Source organism: Budorcas taxicolor, chromosome 14 (assembly GCF_023091745.1).
Source record: "Budorcas taxicolor isolate Tak-1 chromosome 14, Takin1.1, whole genome shotgun sequence".
NCBI lineage: Eukaryota > Metazoa > Chordata > Mammalia > Artiodactyla > Bovidae > Budorcas > Budorcas taxicolor.
The window spans coordinates 80,632,979-80,655,352 of NC_068923.1; the positions used below are offsets into that span (position 1 = coordinate 80,632,979).

Consider the following 22,374-nt stretch of genomic DNA (forward strand, 5'->3'; position numbering starts at 1 on the left):
AAAGGGAGGAGCGTCATTGGGCTGGAAGCCCATGTGCAGTCCTACCTGCAGAGGGGGCACTTCTCACTCCGGAGACAGCCTGTCCCTACCTTCATGACACAGTCTTCCACGTCCTGTCTGCTGTTAAACCTTGGCAGCATCTCATTTGTAACCAACAGACGGGTGAGCACCAAGCAGGGACACTTGTGATTCCAGGCTCTCCTAAGCAGCATGCTATCCTCCACTGTCTGCAGTCTCCTGCCGCAACTACTCCACACTTTCCCTTGGGGAACTGCCCCAGTCTCTACTGCTCTAACCGACTTCCATGAAGGCTTACAGAGTGCTTACTGAGTCTCAGGTGCCATGCTGCATGCCCTCACATTTAATCTTCCCAAGGACCCAAAAGAAATGGGTCAGAGAAGCTAAGACACTTGACCAGATCTAGGACTTGAGACATTACTTTGCCAACAAAGGTCCGTTTAGTCAAAGCCATGGTTTTTTCAGTAGTCACGTATGGATGTGAGAGTTGGACCATGAAGGGTGAGGGCCGAAGAACTGATACTTTCAAACTGTGGTATTGGAGAAGATTCTTGAGAGTCCCTTAGACTTCAAGGAGATCAAGCCAGTCAACCCTAAAGGAAATAAACCCTGGATATTCATTTGAAGGACTGATGCTGAGGCTGAAACTCCAATAGTTTAGCCACCTGATACAAAGAGCAGACTCATTAGAAAAGACCCTGATGTGGGAAAGATTGAAGGCAGGAAAAGAAGGGGACGACAGAAGATTAGGTGGTTGGATAGCATTACTGATTCAATGGACATGAGTTTGAGCAAGATCTGGGAGATGGTGAAGGGACAGGGAGGCCTGGCGTGCTGCAGTGCATGGGGAAGCAAAGAGTCAGACATGACTGAGCAACTGAACAACAACAGCAGGATTTGAAACTTCAGCCTTCTTCAGACTGTAGCATGCATTTTCCAACGTAAGAAGCTTACCTAGTAGTAGCTGGTCAGCTAACTGCAATACCATGCTAATAAAGCCAAAATCACCAGTCCCCTAGTTTCCATTAGAAACCTTTGCTCTGTTTTAAGACCAAAGATCTTATTTCTTAATAAGACAGCTCTCAAAATGAATATAGATATGTACCCACATTCATCATTATCACTGGAAGAGCTGAAGTTTACATGCCACTGGTGGTGGGCCTGAAAAGACTTTGGGAAAATACTTACTGAGATTAAGTACCTGGAGTCTTCTTAGTCCATAAGCTATTTCAGCAGATGTAAAGTTTACAATGGTTTTAACTCACAACCAATTCTTTATGGAATAAAAACAAATTTTCCTAATGTACGTCACATAAACTGAAAAGGTTGTGCTTCCTAACTGGGCTGTGAGTTCCTTAAGAAAAAGCACCCTGTAAAAAAGATTTGTTTATAAGCTAGGCCCGGGTGATAAAAATAATGGGTAGAATTAGCCATTAGGCTATGAAAAGACATGGCGGAACTGTAAATGCATATTACTAAGTGAAAGAAGCCAATCGGAAAAGACTACATACTACATGATTCTAACTATGCAACATTTTGGAAAGGCACAAACTACGGAGATAGTAAAAAGAAATCAGTGGTTTCCAGGGGCTGGGAGGGCAGGAGGAACAAACATGTATGGGAGAGAGGACTTTTAGGACAGTGCAGTTATTCTGTAGGCTACACTAATGGTGGAAAAATGCCCATTAGAAATGTGTCAGAACCCATACAAGGTAATACATCACAGTGAGCAAACCCTAAATTAAACTCTGGACTCTAGGAGATTATGACCAGCCAATGTAGATTCTTCCTCCTTGGAAGAAAAGCTATGACAAACCTAGACAGCATATGAAAAAGCAGAGACATTATTTTACCAACAAAGGTCCGTCTAGTCAAAGCTATGGTTTTTCCAGTAGTCATGTATGGATGTGAGGGTTAGACTGTAAAGAAAGCTGAGCGCTGAAGAATTGATGCTTTTGAGCTGTGGTGTTGGAGCAGACTCTTGAGAGTCCCTTGGACTGCAAGGAGATCCAACCAGTCCATCCTAATGGAAATCAGTCCTGAATGTTCATTGGAAGGACTGATGCTGAAGCTGAAATTCCAATACCTTGGCCATCTGATGCAAAGAACCAACTCATTGGAAAAGACCCTGATGCTGGGAAAGATCAAAGGTGGGAAGAGAAGGGGACGACAGAGGATGAGATGGTTGGATGGCATCACTGACGTGATGGACATGAGTTTGAGTAAACTCCAGGAGTTGGTGATGGACAGGGAAGCCTGGCGTGCTGTAATCCATGGGGTCACAAAGAGTTGGACACAACTGAGTCACTGAACTGAACTGAATGTGGATTCATCAGTTGTAACAAGTGTACCTCTCTGTCACAGGATGTTGATGGGGGGGGGGGGGGGGCAATTGAACGTGTGTGAGGGCAGGTGGTATACAGGAACTCTCTGTGCTTCCCACTCAATTCTGCTATGAACCTAAAACTGCTTTGAAAAACACAGCCTATTTAACAACAACAAAAAAAGCAGTAAGTGGCAAATGTCAAAACGATCATGAAGAGTAAGGAGGAGCCATTTACAATATAATGAAAAGACCAGTTGTCCTTACACAGTTTTAAAAGGTGCCTCTTAAAAGGAACATTCTGTACAATTTTTTTAAAAGGCACATTGACCATAACCTGATGACGCAATGTGAAATAAAACACACCTTTGTCTGAGCAGGGATCTTGTCCTGTATCTTGCTCAGCGTTGTGGTTTCCACTCTCGGAGCAGTACTAGTGAACGGTATCTTTGGAATGGGCCGAGACGTGGTCAGCTCTGGACTCTCTCCATCCTCATCAGCTCCTGGAAGAATAAGCAAAGATGAGCTAAGCACATGAGTCACGACACAGAATTCTACAGTTTCAGGCTACATGGTCTAAAGTTGATGATGACAGAGCCATGTTTTTTCACAATACCTGCTCCTCAGGAACTTAGCATAAACCTTCCTGCAGTCTTCAGAGTTTGAAGAAGTGACTTCAAAGTGGATCTGTGGGGAGTCTGGAGTTTTTTTCTATATTATTATTATCCCGAATGTTCTCGAGTAGCCCTTTTAAAAACAATTTATTTATTTGGCTGCATCAGGTCTTAGTTGTGGCATGAGGGATGTTTCATTGTGGCACACAGACTCTCCAGGAGTGGCCTGTGGGCTCAGCAGTTGGTGCACCCGGGCTCTCTGGTTGCAGTGCCTGGGTTTAGCAGCTCCATGGCACGTGGGGTCTTAGTTCCCCAATCAGGGATCGAACTGATGTCCCCTGCGTTGCAAGGTGGATTCTTCACTGCTGGACCACCAGGGAAGACCGTCAAGTAGCCCTTCTTTTGCTTGTGTGTTCAGTCTCCCCTCCTCAAGAGATTGCTTCCCTTTGATGCTGAAACATGCTATATTTTCCATTTTCCATTACAACAACAACAAAAAGGGAACACCGACCCTGTATGTGGGTGAGCTGCTGCACTTCCTGCCCCATTTATAGCCAGACTTTCTCAGTGGGGTTGTGCAGACTCACCAGCTCCTTCCCACACCACCTATTCCACTCTCTGCTCTACTCCCTCTAGTCGACTGTTCCTGGTCATCACACTGCTGGCACTGTTTTCTTAAGGTCACCATTCCCCTTCACGCACCGTATCCAGTGGCATTTTCCAGAGTGGTCCTCATCTAATTGAACCTCCTAGTATTACTGGACGCTTGTCAACTCTCACCTCCTTTCTGATGCACTACCTTTGGGTTTCTATGACTCTGACTTCTTGGCTTTCCTCTCACCTCTCTGGCTATTTCTAAGTCTCCTTTGCAGATTCATTGTCTTCTACCTGGACACAAAATATGAAAAGTTCCTTAAGGCTGAGCCCTAGGCTGCACCTTACTGTACACTTTCTCTCTCACCCATGGCTTCTGTTACATCTAAATACAAATGAAACCCAAACTAACCCAAGTGGTTCCCTTCTACCACTCCTCCAAAATTTAGACCTACATATCCACCAGCCTACTTGGCATTTTCACTTGAATGACTCAAAGGTAGTAAATACATCTCGGTCATGTTCAAATAGAACTCATGAAACAGACCTGTGGTTGCCAGGGGAGAGGAGGTAAGGAGGGAAGGATTGGAGGTTTGGGATTAACAGATGCAAATTATCATACATAGAATGTATAAACAACAAAGTCATATTGCATAACACAGGGAGCTATATTCAATATCCTGTGATAAACCATAATGGAAAAGAATATTGAAAAAATATACACAACTGAATCACTGTCATACAGCAGAAATGAATACGATATTATAAATCAACTACACGTCAATAAAATTTTTAAAAACTAGAACTCATGATTTCCCTGCCTGTCCCTCTACAAAGGCAGTCTTTTCTCCTCATGTTATCTGGCAGTGAGTGGAACCTTTCGTTCCTGTAAATCACAGCTCTGGCTCCCTCCCCTCTTCCTCACCACCACACTGAACCTATACCCAGTTCTATGGATTTTACCTTCTTTTTACGTCTCCTCTCTTGACACCTTTCTAGGGTTCCCGGGCTTCCATCGCCATCCAGTCTTTCCATAATCACCATACCTCCCTTCTTCCTCATTTCCTTCCAGTCCTCTGTGCACAGACGGGCTGCAACCCCATCACTCTCCTGTTTAAAACTGTACCAGTGGCACGCCACTGCTCTCAAGGTGAATATGAAATGCCGCCACCTCTTCTTGTGTAGTCTGGTCCTGGCCTACCTTTCTTTCAGTTTCCTTCAGCATCATTTATCCTGTTATCCCCTAGACTCCAGCTGTGGTCCCCTGATCTTCGGCCAGAAGTCTCTGCCTAGTTAATTTCTAAACCTCACCTCTAGACGTTAGCACAAATGTCATTCCTTGGAGAAGGGCTTCCTTCCACATTAGAGTCTTCATCACCTGCTTATTTAGCACCACCTGTCTTACCCTAAGACTGCACTTATCACAAGCTTCCCATGGCTGAGGGATTGCATTTGATTGGCTCCCCACAAGAGTGTCTAACAAAATCCCAACACCTCCAGGGGCTGGCCCAGTATCTGTGCGGTAAGGACTAATCACTGACTTCCAACTGGCACTATGTCTTTTTGTTTGTTCATTTTGCCTTTTTACAAAAATAACATTTGAGAATTGTTCACATTCAAATACAACATTCTTTTTAAGTTGATCATTTGTCAAACTTGTAACAACTTAAAAAATTCAAAGTCTGTAACTCAAACTAACCTGCTTCCTCAGACAGGAAGAAATGATGAATAGCCCCAGATTCTGCATGGAATCATGTTAAAATAACAAGCAGTTCAAAAAATATGAGGTAAGATACTAGGAAAAGTGCAAAGCTATGAATATGACTCATTTAAAATATTTTAATATATTGATTTCCCTCCAGCATGTACACTCATTATTCAGAAAAAAAATGGTGAAGAGTATATTGAAATAAATATGGGATTTGGCATTAAACAAACTTAGTACTTGTTCTGGCATTTATTATCTCTGTGACCTTGGACAAATAATGCTTGAGTTAGTTTCTTCATCAGTAAAATGGAGCTAACAACTAATTCTCAGAGGTGCAAACATTATATATATATATTTGAAAGCATTCTGTGTACATAAAATGTTACGTAAATGTAAGTCATTAATAATGATGGGTCCAAATACATTGCTCTCTCATATCAGCTTCCCTGATTTTCCATCAAAATTTTATACATAATATGACTGATTTGCTTCTTAGGAAAAAAATTCAATGAGAAAGGAAAAATTTTCAATTAAGGGTTTTCGAGACTCTTGGCTTACAATAGTTACAAATACGAATCGCCAAATTAGGAGTTTGGAGAATTTGTTGTGAAAGAAGAGATTTTATAAAGTAGAAAATTCTCTCAAGTTAGCACTTCTTAAATTAGATGAGTGACCCACCTCAGGTGGCTCTTCCACTGCATTTATCATCTTTATTAAAAAGATTGACCCTCTTGCCCAAACCAGAAATCTGGGAACCCCATTGATCACATCCCCTTCACCCCTGACTTTCAGCTCTCACTGTCCTCTGTGCCTGAAACAGCTTAGCCTTGAGCCCAAAGCCTGTTTCCACCTTGGAAACTCTCCTGCTTAAACTCTCATTCCTAAAATCAGTGTCATCCCCTCTTTCTCCATCATGGAACTATTTTAATCTGCTTCCACTGTTCACTGAGTCTCTTCTTTAAAAAAAAAAATAACATTTTCTTCTACTTCCTGAAGAAATAAATCTTTTAAAAATATAATGCATTTTTTTTCACAGATGAAATTGGGAAATAGAGAATATAGGAAGGAATAAATAAGATTATTTCATCAGAGAAAGCATCGTTAGATTTTATTTACTAAAGTGTCCCTAGCACCTAGAATGATGTCTATTTCCCCATGTTATAGGTCATTATTAAACACTAGTTGAATGAGTTGAATAAATAATCTGCATATCATCTCATTTCCTAATGAGTTGCTCATTTCTGACATGACAGTTTCACTTTCCAAGGACTCTTGCACTCTCACAATGTTCTTTTTTTATAGTATCCTCTTCTTGTTTCAACATTAAAGCACCTTATCTCTCCAAATTTAATAAGTTTTTCCCTAAGTTCTCACTGTGAGTTTCTGTTCTCTTCCAATTTGGAGGTATAGGAAGGTCTTGATCTTTCAGACATTTACAGCTCTCCTATAAATGTCCAGGGAGCCTTGGTTGTCTTCTCATATTTAAGAGGGAAAGGTTGAGCAGCTGACTAGAAACTCTGAGCACACAGAAGTCTGTTAAATGCCAATGTCAGTATTTTAGACTTATTTCCTTTGAGTTGGTTCAAGTCCCTAGAGAGGGTGAAGGCCAAGTTCTGGGAACTGACTGGGAGGAGACAACTGGGAAAATCTCTGCATTAACCTAAGCATTAATCTAAGAACTTGCTCTCCCTGTTTTCAATGTGGGGCCCCCATCCCCAAATGTGCCTGATACATTTCCAGTCCAAAGACCCCTCTGTTTTTCCTCTCCAGATAACAAACCTCCAGTTTTCTTCTCAGATCGGGAGCATCAATCTCTTTGCTGCATTCTGATGGGAAGGAATTAGGGAATCCACTTACTTTCTTTTTTTTAACTCTTTATTGTGTACTGAAGTATAGTTGATTAACAATGTTGTGATAGTTTCAGGTGGGAAATCTACTTAGTTCATAAACTTTCAGTCAGTCATCCTGAGTTCGGTATCATCTTCACCCTCCATCTAGTGGTGTGAATTCTAGGGCCCTGTGGGGACTCTGCCGTGTAAATTAGTTTGCTTCTTTGCTCTCCCATCCCTGCCCCCGTCTGCACCCCACAGCTGGCTAACTCAGCTTTCTCACGCCTGCCAAGTCTGTTACTACAAGCCCATCTGCCTCCCAGCTTTCAGAACACTGTGGCCTTTGGCTCCTATACAGTTCCATTTGTCTTCACAAGTTTAGGCCCAATTCGTTTACGGGCAGTTTAGCTGGGTATTGGAAGGTATATACCTTCAATCCGCCACCTTTATCCAGAACTCTGCTTTTAGCTCTTACACTTTTGTTGTATAGCACCTTCTTATGCTATATCATCCATGACATGGTGTAACAATTATATTTTTTCTCATTTCTACATTTTTCTCATCTGACTGTTGGTTCCTTGAGTACAGAGACCTAGTTTTTCATCTCTGTGTGTCCAAAGAATATGGTCAAGCATCTGGCACACAGTGAATGTCCATGAAACGTTTAAGTGGATGGTTGAAGTTTTCATGTCTGTCAATGCCCACCCCTGAGTCCACATGTATAGTAAGAGGATGATATATCTTCTCCCCTGGGAGGTACCCTCTGGGTCTTGGGACATTCCTGCAGGCCCTGTGCTCCTCTACTGAACAGCATGACAGCACTGAGAACAGAGGGAACACTGGCCAAAACCCAGGAGACCCCAGTTTCCACCAAGGACTGTGCATCACCGAGGCAGGGTCTCCCCATTCTAGAGTGGGGTTTCAGGACACAGGGAGGCAGTAGAGCAAAGGAGTGAAGAGAACACACTCCCAAGCCCGGCTCCCTAGCCCCTATCCCAGCTCCATTTCCCTTAAACAGTGTGATCTGAGGCAAGCTATTCAATCTCCTCAGGCCTTAGATTTTTCCATGTGAAAAACAGAGGTAACAGAATCTGTCTTTATAGAGATGTTATAAGACTAGGAACAGTGTCTGACATGCAGTAAATATGTAATAAGGGCTTTACAAATTTTAGTTATATCTTCTGCTACCTTTAAGCTGAAAATCAACATCCCCAGTATAGTGCAAGGAGGTTTCCAAAATCCAGAACGATACACTTCTTTGCAGCAATGATCTGCCCAAGGTTGCAGCCGAGGCAGAGGCAATGTGGGCCCACATTTAAGTCTGAGCTCGATCTGTCTGATGAGTGGTTCAGGATTTCAAACTACCATTTCAATCTCCTTTCATCTGGATGGGGGACATGGGGGGCTTCCAGAGGAGCAGGACTGAATCTGCATTCTTTATATTAAATTTAAGGACAATCTTAGCAGAAATCAGAAAAATAACTTGGACAACCTCTACAAGTCTCTAACAACTCTCAGATTCTAAGATCTGTGAAATGAGGACCAAAATGTATGTATAGGTATATTTCCTGAGACATTTTGAAGAAGACAGTTACAAAGCACTTTTGAGGTGTTAACAAAAAAAAAGAGGTGCCATGAGCGAACAATATTAATAGAGTTGTGGGCTACAGAGAACAACTTTTCACACTCATCCTGCGTGTGTGATATATATCACTCTCCCCAGAATAACTAGGGCTATTTTTACAAGAGGACTGCATTGTAAGCTCACTGTTAACTAGGTCGGCCACAACCCTTCTTCTTGTCTTTCTCAGACTTGCATTTTCCAACCTAAGATACTCATTCTTATATAGCTAGATCTCTCCCAAAGACACAATTTTAATTTGTTCTGGGTTATTCTGAAGCCCACGCTGATCTGATTGTGAGACATCTACATTCGGCATTTATTCAGTTGCTAACTCATGTCTGACTCTTTGCAATCCCATGCACAGCAGCACACCAGGCTTCCCTGTCCTTCACTATCTCCCAGAGTTTGCTCAAACTCATGTCTATTGAGTTGGTCCAATGAACCAACCCAACCATCTCATCCTCTGTCATCCCCTTCTCCTCCTGCCCTCAATCTTTCCCAGCATCAGGGTCTTTTCCAATGAATCGGCTCTTCACATCAGGTGGCCAAAGTACTGGAACTTCAGCTTCAGCATCAATATTCAGGGTTGATTTTCTTTACAATTGACTTGTTTGATCTCCTTGATATCCAAGGGACTCCCAAGAGTCTTCAGCACCATGGTTTGAAAGTAGCAATTCTTTGATGCTCAGCCTTCTTTATGGTCTAACACTCACATCTGTACATGACTACTGGAAAAACCATGGCTTTGACTACACAGACTTTTACCAAATGTTGAATGTAAAATGAAACTCAAATCAAGGAAGATCCTGGATAAGACTTGCCTAGGATGCTGCTGACCTCACCTTCCTGATCTGATCATTAATACATGCACAAGCTCCTCCTCTTTCTCAGTTTCCTGGGAGCCAATCCTGGCACAGGTGAAATATGTCCCAGGTATGGGAAATTGATTGCAAAATGATCAAATCTTTTCTCTTTCTTGTAGTGTTTTCCTCTGCACTGTGACAACCCTACGGCTCCCTTCACTAGGAAGCAGAGTCTGGGTTGGGCCTACGACTGGCTTTGACCTGTCAAACATGGTAGTGAAATTGTGCCCATTCTAAGCCTTGACTTCAAGAGCCTTTGCACACTCCTACTTGCTATCTTGGGATCTCTGTCTCCTCCCTGTGGACAAATGGCTGGCCTTCTGGAGAAAGAGAGCCCATAGTGACCAGAGCCACGTCTGCCTGGCTACCCACAGATATGACAGAGCCCAGCAAGATGAGCACACTCAGCCTGCAGCTGACCACTGACATGGGAAAGAGCCCAGTCAGGCCACCTAGATTGCCACCCTGAACAGTAAGCAGCTAAGCAAAATGACTGTTGTTTTTAGCCACTACACTTTGGGATGGTTTGTTACAAGGCATTACTGAAGTAATAGATAACTGATACACCACAGGAGTTGAAGATATCAGTGTACAATCATTTTACTTGGCTATTGCCTCCTACTTCTGAGCAATACACTAGTAGTAAGAAAGCATAACTCTTCTCGGTCTCCTCTATAAGCTTTAAGGTAGGGTTGGCAGTTTTATGAAACTAGTATTTGAGGGTGGTTTTCATGACATCACTCTGATAATGTTGACAGAACACTGACTACACGCCAAGCAGCAATCTCTAAGAGTTACAGATGTATCAACCCCTTAAGATGCATGACAACCCTATGTGGGAGGGATTATTATCATCTTCCATTCTATAAATGAGGAAACTGAGGTTCAGCCAAATTAAATATGTTTCCAAGATGTCACAGCTCAAGTAGCTGGGAGCTAGAATTCACACCCAGGCACTGAGCGTGCCCTTAACAGTTATGCCTCCTGCTTGCTTCCCTGAAGCACGTTCCAATAGAGTGTGAGTGTATGTGTGTGTAAGAGTGTGTGTGTGTGAGTGCACATGCATACACAAACACAGAGATCAGAGATGAGTGTGGATGTAGCTAGCCTTACCCGAGCCTGATGCAGAAGCATAGTCATCATCGTCAATAGGATATACTCCTGAAGCTTCTTCAATGGAGCTGTTGTCGAGGTACATGTCTTTATCAGATGTCAGCTCTGCCCGCTGAGAAAGGAGAGAGAGGGGGTTCAGGATGGTGAGAAATTAGGAAATGAGTTTATTCATTCATCTCACTGTTCAGGCTTATACCTCAGTGACTACCTGTCCCTCTTTCCTGTTCCTTTAAACCGATTTTTGTCCCTACCTTTCCTTGGCACACCCTGACAAGTCGTATGACGTCAAGGGCTGACCACAGACAATGCTCCTGAGGGAAACCTAACCCAGTGGATCCTCAGAAGATGCCTCAGAAGCACCTATCACGGGGCTTATTTCCTCACTTCCCACTAAAGCTGTCTGAGTGCCAGTGGCCCCAGTGGTAGCTGGAGCCATCTGCTTTCCCAAAGTCACCGTGAGGCTCCTTGACTGGAAAAGCTGCAAGACAGTCAACTCATTTAAGACTTCCTTGGGGATGTATTAGGGTGCTTGGGAAAAACCATCTCCTAGGGATGTGTCAAGGTCCCTTGGACATTTACAGGCCTGGCCACACTCAGAGAGGCACCAGCATGGCCAGGAGCTCTTGGGGGCCGTGCAGAGGCCAGCACCACACCCCGCCAGGAGCAGGGCCTGCGAGGCTGTGGACCAGGGCAAGCCCACCGCGAGCCGCATCTGGGGCCCACAGGCTTAGTGGAGCCTTAATGAGAAATGCAGATAAACCCACAGGAGCGCATTCTTTTTATATTCCTGGCACTGGGTAATAGCAAATCACACACTGAATAGGGAAAGGGATCATTTGCTAAGTTGACCAGTTCCACAGCTTCTTAGCACTTCAGTAAGAGTTTTAGTATTAAAATTCAATCTAATCCTGTCAAGAGAGTCATTTGCATGAAGTGGAGGCTGAGTAGATGTATAATTTTTCTTAAATGGTTTCAGTAAATTGATATTTTACCACCAGTATCTCATGACAGCCCAGAAACAAATACAGCAGCCTGTAAGCCTCTAAAAACCCCTCGTGTTTGGAAAAAGGCAGCACTCATTATTGTCCTATTTTTTAAAAATCAAATGGAATGTTTGTTTTTAACAGGAATGACAAAAAAATGTTTCCCTCATTACAGTGGCTTTCATTAGATTTCCTTTTATTGATAAAATAAAGCCTTCTTCTGCTCCAGCTGTCACTGGACTGGAACCTTCCACGGAGGACGCCGGGGCCACCCCATCACGGCACCACTTTCTTCTCTCGGGTTTTGACAGCTGATTGTAGAGACCGAAGTATCCTAAACCCAAGCTGGTGTCCTAAACCCAAGCCGGTGTCCTCCAGGCCTCAGTGACAACTACCGTGGAGGTATGGATGCCCGCTTTGCTCAAGCGGCCACATCGGCACGTTCTGAGAACTGACACCTTAATGAGGCCCTGGTTTCCCAGTAGCCTGGCCGGCAGGCACTGAACGACCACCCTGAGACAAGAGTGTGCTTGAATTTTCCTAGAACAGTCAGAGCTTAACTCTGCCCTGTGAGGCCATGCTTCATGATAGCAGTCTCCAAGGCTTTCACCAGTCCAGGCCGGGCTTCCCAAAGCTCGTGAACCTACAGTATCAGGAGCCATGGGTTCCACAGGCCCACCATCGGCGTCACTGACCCTGGCAGTCTCTTAGCTCCTACGAGGGCAAGGACTGTGCTTCATACGTCCTCAGTTCACCCAACCCCCTACAATCACACCATCTGGGGGGCAGCAAGTGCTCAGCAAACAGCGCTTGGGCCGTTTGCTGTCCTGTGTGTATTAAACTTTGTCCTATGAACTCCACCGGCAGAGCCCTCTCATTCTTTCTCTCAAGTCCAGTCTACAAAACAGGCTCTGTTTTTTCAGACCTTCCACGTCCCCTTGTTAGAAACTACTATTTTGGATTTTTAGCCTGTGAACAATTGAAGACAAAGGCTCGGTGTTATTAATTGTCTGGTGTGCATTGTCCTGTGGCCCCTCAGCAGAGCACACTTGGAGAAGGCAGGGCCTCAATGACCTAAGCTCTCTGGCCCTCTGGGGATTCAATAAATATTTGCTGACTGAGATTACCTTAAACAAACTGGCCTTTGACTCAGGCTTCAGAGTTAACACATGTCACGAGTCCTGGGGGACTCCTACAGTTGATATCTTTCCATCCGAAGCCTCAGAGACCATCAGTCCCAAACTGTACACGTGGACAGGGACCTATTTGCGCAACCTTGAACTTAAAAGCAGAAACCTGTTTGCCTTTTCTCAACACTGAATGATTTTTTCCTCTTGGCTCTGTCAAAGAAGTTGGAGGTGGCACGGGCCACGTGAAATATTTAATCCCTACTTGTAAACTGCAAGTCTATTCTTTAGGTGACCCAGTTGCTAGACGGGCACGTCTGTCACACGCACAGGCAGATGGGCCAAAACACGTCTCCCAGAGGACTGTGGCCACCTCACAACTCAACCACACAGGCTGGCTTGACAAGCAACTCACTTCTCTATGACAACCAGCTCCTTAGGAGGAGGCTGTGGGACCTGAATTGCTACAAGACTTGGGCTCAGGACGCATCTAAAGAAGCTGGCACCCCCTCAGCCCCTCAGGCTCTGCGAGGCTCCAGGGCAGTCCTGGGGCTGATGGGATGTTTAATGTGCTCGAGGGCAGCTAAAAGGATTTGTTCCTCCATTGTCTGATGTGGTACAAATAATTATGACATCACACTAAAAGTTATCTCCTCTTCTGACATCAGGGGCACCAAGCACCTAAGAGGAATTGCTAATATCTATCCTTCCATAGAGAGCTTCACTGGTGGCTCAGCAGTAAAAAAATCCAATGCAGGAGTCGCAGGAGCTGCACATTTGATCCCTGGGTTGAGAAGATCCCCTGGAGGAGGGCATGGCAACCCACTCCAGTATTCTTGCCTGGAGAAGCCCATGGACAGAGATGGGTACATGGACTGGTGGGTACAGTCCATAGGGTTCCAAAGAATCAGATACAACTAAAGCAGCTTAGCAGATGCGCGTGCGCACACACACAAACACACATACACACACACACAACCTTCCATAGTCTGATCTCATATAAGCAGGCTTCTTTTCCCACAGTAGCAGATAACGCTCAAAGAAAACCTCCACTGTCTTTTCCTCTTAACAAAAAATTCTTTGCAAACATGACAATTCCTTTGGTGAAGACTCCACACTCTGTGCAGAAAGGATTGCTGCAGTTAACATGCCCAGAAAGGGAAATGAATTCTACACTCACATCCCCTGGGGGCAAGACACGCATCTTTCCAAAAGCCAAGAAAAGGGGTGACTCAAGATTACGGCTTCTACACCAGCCAACAGTGATTTGCCTCACTAAGCAGAAAACCCCAAGACACACGGAACACTCTTGCGTTCGATGAGACAGAGACCCTGCATGAAGGAAACCAATGGGGAGGAAACGTGCAGAGGCCCAGCTCGACGGCAGGATTTCCTATCGAATTTGTTTCACTGGGGACTGGCCGTGACCGAGGGGCAGCGTCAATACTGTTGGCTAACAGGGCTCAGAGTACAAGCTGGAAGAAAACCAAAGCTGGTCTTTCAGACCTTTCTCCCCTCAGCTGACTCGAGACATGCTGTGGGAGAGCAGAGGGAAGATGTGGAAAGCACAGAGGTACAATGAAGAGGAAAAGCAACCACAGGACACAACGGAGGTTCAGCCATGGAAACCGAGCCCCGAGTTACCTCCACAGAGGAGGTAATGCCTGAAGGCTGGTAAAATCTGCCTTTATCTCCCAACTCTATCGCTTCCTCCCTGCCCTTCAAACTGCAGCAACCGTGCCATGCTGGGCCTGGACCATTACAAAGGCTTCCTTCCTCAGCCACCCCTCAGGGCTTTGTCTTTGAATCCATCATCTGCCAAGGGACCATTCTTAAACATGACCACATTGCTCCCCTGCCAATATAAAAAACCCTTTCTTGGTTCCCTATCTTCCACTGGATTAAAATAAAAACTCCTTGGCCTTGAAAGACATTCTTCCACTACATGACCTCACCTGCATTTCCAGTCAGTTACTGCCACTTCCTCCACCCAAACCCCAGGTTCCATGACACACACACACACACACAAATCAAAGACAACAAAAAATCTCCACTCAGACCTGGTGACATCAATTTACTTTATACAAAACCTCTAAGAGGAAATAAACTCCAAGGACAGAAAATTGAGGGGCTCGCGTAGTTGAAGATGATGAAAACCAATATTCTGACAAAAGAGTTCAGCCCAAACATATATGACATCTGTAATAAAAATGAACAGAGAAAATGCTGATTTGGTGCATAGAAGACCCCAAGTGCACTAATCTCAAAATAAGAAATATCACAAATCTTCCCATTGTCTCAGCAAAGAAAATGTGTGAGATGGCAACTGAATAAATCTACTTGTTGGTTTTTTTAACTATGAGGTGAAGCCTACATCCGGCAAATCTCATGTTTCCAACTGCCGGGGTGGAAATCTGTTATTTAGAAATCCGAGGTCTTCCTTAAAGATACACTGCTTTATATACTAGATGGATGTCCTCTAAATGCCTTAAACTAGTGCAACCAATAAACAGTGGTCAAGATAATTAAAGCTCAAAGCAGTAGGTATTAAATTCACCTTATGGTGGAAACTGGGGCTTCCCTAGTGGCTCAATGCAGGAGCTGCAAGAGATGTGGGTTGGATCCCTGGTTTGAGAAGATCCTCTGGAGGAGGGCAAGAGATGTGGGTTGGATCCCTGGTTTGAGAAGATCCCCTGGAGGAGGGCATGGCAACCCACTCCAGTATTCTTGCCTGGAGAATCCCATGGACAGAGGAGCCAGGTGGGCTACAGTGCATAGGGTTGCAAAGAGTTGGACACAACTGCAGTGATTTAGCTTGCACGCACACATGGTGGAAACTTAGGCTGATAGCAAAGTCAGAAAGTAGAAAGCCTATTTATGGATACCACCACCCCAAACCCAAACTTCAGAAAATTAGCCTTCAGACTTAAAAGTTAAATGTTTGTGTGGCCTGTTATGACACTCTGAATCACCTCATAGAAAACAAGCACCTGGATGATGTTTCTTAGTTTTAGCATAAAGGCACATTCAGTCCTGACTTGGCCTCAAAGACTCAAATGCTTATTTATTTTCATGGTGATTACAAAGCACGACACTGGCTGTAACTCTAGCTTATTTTTCCAGAGATGACTTAATAACCTATTTTATTACTAGTTGAACACACACTGTAAATGAAATAATAATTAAAATTTTCTCCTACATAGTCCCACAGGGATGATATACTTGCCCTTAAGATGAACTTGCCAACTGTGGCTTAGGTAGAGCCCATGGGAACATATAATCTTAGAGCTTGACTGGACATTATAGGCATCCAGATGACCTATTTCTTTCAAAAGTGAAGACACAGAACACCACAGTGATAAAGTCACTTAAAAATCATCTAGTCTAGTTGGTGGTCAAACTGGAGCCCAAAACATTTGCCACCTAAATTCTGGGCTCTTGCTATTGAACTATAATGCCCCACAACACGAAGCTATCAGAGCTAGTCAGCCTGGGGTTCAAAAGGATTAACTGTAGCTAACTGCTAAGTGTTTATTATGTGCCAGGCATTCTGTGTTAAGTGTTTTATAAGCACTGGCAAATCTAATCATCTCAACAATCTCCACTACAGACCAAGGAACTGAGGCTTGTCCAAAGACAGACAGCTCAGGAGTGGAGAATAAGGATTCATGTCCAAGTCAGGGCTTCAAAGTGTGTGCTCACTGAGAGTGTTGGCCTTGCTGGGCCTGCCCACTACCCACCCCTCACCACCCCGCCTTGTAATTCACACGTAATCATAATAAAGGCCCTGAGAAGAACTGTAATACAAGAGTCTTGTTGAACTCTGCTTGATCCAACACTTTCAAACTTTGGCCATGGAAATTCTCCCCACATGCCCTGAAAATCTATTTAACATCTTTCAGAACTAGTGTTTTTGGCATTATAGATGGGGAAAAATCTGTGTGAAGAGTTAGAATTCTAGCTTAACAATTTCTTCTCTGCCTAACATCCTGTACACTGCCCCTGTGAAGGATGCCAACTGTCACTCATTCATTTTTAGTAACACCTTCATCTCTGTTAGGTGTCCCACCCAAATCAAAGATGTAATGGAAGGAAAGAAACCTATGTTTACTGTTGGGAAGCATACTGTGGTCCCTGAACATGTGTGAGATATGACTGCATTATATATTTACAGGCAAGTGCTACTGTATTTACCAAGCACTTATTCTAAGGACTTGTTTACATAAAATGCTCTGCTATCTAACAATGGCTTAGACTTACTCTACTATCCTGTGTGTAACTCATACAAAAGCTGAGGTCACACATGAAAGCAGATTCTTAAATTCCTACTTAAGAAATCCTAAAGAAAGGTCTTTAAGCTCAGACCTGCTTCAAACACCTACGCTGGTCCTTAATTACATAAAAAGCTAGTCTCTAACTTTAAGAAACACTTCAGCATGCATTTCTATTAAGTGGGAATTTAGTATAAATTATTTACTTGTGTCTATTAGGAAAATAAACCCAATTCTGGAAAGAAAAATATCAGGTTTATGAAGGCAGAATCACATTTGGGTGTGAAGTATGAAGCAAAAAGATGACTGGGCTGCTCATAAAAATGTCACATCAAAAAATAAACTCTAAGAGAGTCAAATCATCAGTGACTGTGAAAGAATTCAGCTAGTTCCATGAACCTTTTGAAACAAACCAAAGCATGGGAGATGACAGAATTCCTACAAGTAACTACTTACAATCCTGCAGGTCTGAACCACTCATTCAGAATTTACTAGTCATGGCAGATTTTCCTGTTGAATGCGATAATCTTACCTCACCCCTTAGAATGTATATTACTTGAAGAGGCTGAGGAACCAGGAGCAGGTCTGGTGTTTTCTGTATCTCCTACTGCTTTAGAGCCAGCATATGGGTAAAGGTTCAACAAATAGGAGAGGTCGCATTTTTCTGAAAGCCTGAAAGCAAGCTTAAAGCCACTGGGTGAAAGAAAATAACCACATATTTGAAACAAGTTACCTGGTTAAAACACATCGGGGAAAACTCAATCCATGAACTCTTACAAGGTCTCCTTATGAAAAGGGGAATCTGGAATTTAGCCTTATATTGTGAGGAGGACTAACAGAAAGATAAGGATGACTTGAGAAGAATTCGCCAACTCTTTAAGAATGCCTCCAAGGAGCCGGGCACAACACTAGTCTCTGGAGTACATCGGAATGGCTGAAAAGTGTTTCAAAAAGTAACACTGAGTTAGTGTACCTCACAGTCGAAATTTTCTTCTTTGTTTAAAAAAAGAACAGAATGTGGGTCAAAGCACTTCGATTTTCTAGCCAACAAAGCACAAACAAAATCTTTCTCTAATAAAATGCTCAGCCCAACAATCAGCATGTTAAGAAAAAGAATAGCAAAAGAATCTGACCAAAGGATTTCTTGGCTCATCTCAATGTATATTAATGATTCAACAGAATCCATATCATTGTCACAAAAGATGTCTCACCATAGGTACGTTGGAGTAGCTGCTTCAACATTATTTTTCTTCCTACAGGGTTTGTCTATTGAGTCTACAGTATGGTCCTGGCTCAGTAAATGGTTTGGTGGGTAAATTTAAACCAATATCTCAAACAGGAGGACCCAGAAGGCCCTGCATGCTTATTTAACTGAAGGATGCAATTCTCCTCTGCATCCCCGCCCCCACCCCCAAGCATTACAACATAGAACAGGCAGGATTCAGGGCGTCGGTCCCATTTCTCTTTAAACTATGCCTTGGTAACAACAAACGGCCCTGATTACAGACACTTCCTTGCCAATATGCAAGAATCTGCTCCCTTGCCAATAATCGTATCATAGCCATATCACTCTACAAAGCCCCCTGTTGCACAGCCCTCAGTCTCTATAGGCCACCGTCTCAGGAAGAAAAGCCATCGACTAAACTGAGCTGAAAGAAATCTAAGCCTCGCACCTAAATTCTTGACATACTTTATGCTTTGTCACCTAGAGAAAATTACAGGGTCAACTAACTAAATGCAAAATCTCTCACCTGGAGAGCGTTTTCACTTTATGTCCTTTCGTAACTTTTGAGTTTTGAAATATCTATATTGTGAAATTCAATTTAATTTTCTTCCTAGGATTCAGTTCAGTTCAGTAGCTCAGTCGTGTCCGACTCTTTGCGACCCCATGGACTGCAGTACGCCAGGCCTCCCTGTCCATAACCAACTCCCGGAGTTCACTCAAACTCATGTCCATTGAGTCAGTGATATCATCCAACCATCTCATCCTCTGTCGTCCCCTTCTTCTCCTGCCTTCAGTCTTTCCCAGCATCAGGGTCTTTTCAAATGTAAACACAACCAGTCTTCCTCTTCAGGGACATGGACGTGAAAAAGTAGGTAGAGGGTGAGGGGTGGGCAGTGGGGGACAGGAGCAGAACACACCACCACTTTGCACTTCTCTTTGTGATAAAGGGTTTGCATTCTTGGTCCAAAGAGAGAAGGGAAGTTACCTGGGTCTTGAATTAAATTTGTTGGCACCAAAACTAGGGATCTTACGGAGCAATGGATATTAAAGCAACGCCTGGGCCGTGTGGGGAGGGGGGTTATGTTGAATATGCATGACACACAAAAGGAAAATGTTCATGACTTACAGATGTGCTCTGAGTGGCGCTTTCTTCCTTTTTTGGAATATCAAGCAGAGCGAAGAGAGAGGTTTGCTGCCATGTTATTATAAGCACTGCTGCCTCTCTCCCTCCCGAACTAAAATATTCTAGTATTTATTTTGCCATCCATATGACCACAGTTTAGACTAGAGTAAAAATAGAAGCCATGTGGGCCTAACCTGAAAAGTCCCAAGGGCTGGAGAGGGTCAGGATTAATATATTCTAACTGAAGTAACCAGATTCTGTTTCCTGGTGGCGTTTGGCAGGAGAGGTGGGGGGAAAAGAGATTTGGAATGTATTTCTCATTCAGAAGTGTTTTGTAAAAACTACCATAATGGAACAGACTCCAAGTCAAGCACAGGAAGCCAAAAGGCTCTGGTTTAGATTTAATAATTCACTCTAAAGGCTTTTCAACTGCTACAATTTTAAGCCCCGAGGCATAGCCACATATATTCTCTACACTATACGGGAGCTGACAGAGTGCCCCAGGATGCCTATGGGACAGGAAAATGGGAAAGATCTCAGGTCCAAAGGGTAGACCACACCCTGCCAGGCTCCAACTAATGCTGGAGAATAAACTTACTCTCAAGAGATGAGGGGCAGTTGGTGGATGGAATTTCCAACTGAGCCTATTTCAGGTCTAAGCTAGCACTGAGATTGAACATTGATACGGACACTTTCCTTCAGGCCTGTAAAGAGGAGTTCTGTGTGAAAGATGCCAACTTACAGAAATGGGCATGAGCCCTTTGGGAAGCACATTGGCAATGTGTTTTAAGAAGATATAAAATCTTTTCTAACATCTGATCAGATATTTCTACTCTCAGGAATTATCCTAAGGAAATATTCTAAACAGAAGGCGAGGCGGAATGTTTACTTCTGAATTAAGGCAAAACCACTGAGACAATGTAAATACACCTACAGAAGGATAGCTATGTCAATTATGTCTCATACATTAATTTTCTCAACATAGCCATTAAAAATCATATTCCACAGAACAATGAGGAAGAATGTTTGGACAACACACTGTATTTAAAAAGTATATATTGCTTTAATATTTTCTAATATTACAACTCTCAAAATCTCAAATCAATAGAAAAATGAAGAGTTAATTGGTGAGGCTGGTGGCTTGCGAATGATCTTGTTCCTAATTACTGTTATATTTTCCCAACATATATACGCTGCTAAAGCCACAAACAATGGAAATGGCCAGGAACCAGCTTCCAAACATCAACAGTACTTTTAACAGCTAATATATTTAAACAGACAGCTACATACACGTAGAAAGAGCCTAAAGAAAGCGTCATGGAAGTATACAGGTATATAAGTGACAAACATTAAAAAAAAAAAAGTGCACATTTCAGGAAAGTGCCCCAGAATCACACCACAGTGCTTTGGTCACTCCTGATCCAGTTTATCTAAAGCCATAAAGGCAAGAGGTCTAGCAAAATGGATATTTAATCACAAGATTCTAGGTTCTAAAATGCCCTGTGTCTCATTACCCATCTCATTAGTTACACTTTGCTTCTGGGTTATTTAAAGCAGGGAAGACACTTCACGTCAAGGTGTGGCTGTTGGTGCCCCAGTCAACAATCTTCCTTCCTGTCTAGTCCCCACCTGCAGTGGCCACTATCTGACCTGGAAGCACTGTGCCCCAGACACACTCCAGGGCTGATGTGCCAGTGAGCCCTGAAGATGTTTTGAGTTGTTCCCGGTTTTCAGGGCACATTCTGTTACATTCCCTGATAGCTCAGTTGGTAAAGAATTTGCCTGCAATGCAGGAGATCCCGGTTCAATTCCTGGGTCAGGAAGATCCCCTGGAGAAGGGATAGGCTACCCAATTCACTATTCTTGGGCTTCCCTGGTGGCTCAGCTGGTAAAGAATCGCGTTCAATGCAAGGGACCTGCGTTCGATTCCCGGGTTGGGAAGATCCCGTGAAGGGAAAGGCTACCCACTCCAGTATTCTGGCCTGGAGAATTCCATGGACTGCACGGTCCATGGGGTCGCAAAGAGTCGGAAATGATGGAGCAAGTTTCACTTCACTTCACTCTGTTACATCGATGTTGTCTGTCTGTAAGGAGAGCCTCTTGTTCTCTCTCTCCTTTTGCTGATTCTAGAAAGCCTTGGGTTGCCAAGGTGACTACCTGATCTAGGAGACTTTTTCAATGAAGAAAATGACATGTGACTGCTTCCTTACCCTGGAAGACTGAAAACGTGACGGCACTTATCTAAATAAAAGGAACAAAGCTAGACAGAAGGAGATACCTCCAAAGGTGATGAGACCACAGATTTCAAAACTGAAGTCAAACTGTTCTGAAGAGTGGATTTTTAATACCAAGTGCCAAGTCACAGTGGTGGCTCTATTGGGAGCTGAAGCTAATCACATTCTTGATTATCTCCCAGAAAAACATCCTGATTCTGCTCAAGACTCATAGCCTCTGGCCCTGTATTTCTTTTTGTTGTAGAAAGGAATTGTTCCTGATCAAACTCTTCAACCAATTAACAAGGAAGGCCAAGCAGCCTTTAAAGAAATGATTTCCTTAACAAAGGAAGCAGGCAAAGATTTAAAGGTATTAGAGACTGATTATGAAATCCATTGTGGATCCCGTATAAAATTCCACAAGAAATGAAACCTGAGCTCCCAGACAAAAGCACCTGTTTCATAGGGAGTACGTTTATAGTCACGTGACCTGTGCCATCTCTTATACGAATGCATTTGAGAAAGCACTCATGTTGGTGTTGTCGAGTGTTGTTTATGAGTTATTTATCTGAAGACAATATTTACAATCTTACCAAAGGAAGAGGAAAGAAGCTGTGTGGACAGTCATATTTTTTTCCCAACAATGATAAACACTTCTTTGGCTATTCAAACTAACATGTGGGGAAAAAACTTCAAAAATCCAAAAGGTAACCTAATCCCCACCACCCAGCGCTGCCGTCTGTCTT

The 22,374-nt window shown here is 43.4% G+C and overlaps 1 protein-coding gene across 2 annotated transcripts in view; it reads right to left on the bottom strand.

The window, feature by feature from the left end:
• Positions 1-22,374, bottom strand: part of SDC2 (syndecan 2) — a 121,296-nt gene that overhangs the window by 8,503 nt on the left and 90,419 nt on the right. For both annotated transcript variants that reach the window (XM_052651964.1, XM_052651965.1), the window contains 2 exons: positions 10,687-10,798; positions 2,708-2,844 (listed from right to left, as the gene is read on the bottom strand). In XM_052651964.1, the coding sequence (XP_052507924.1) occupies positions 2,708-2,844; positions 10,687-10,798 (249 nt within the window). The remainder of the gene's footprint in view (positions 1-2,707; positions 2,845-10,686; positions 10,799-22,374) is intronic.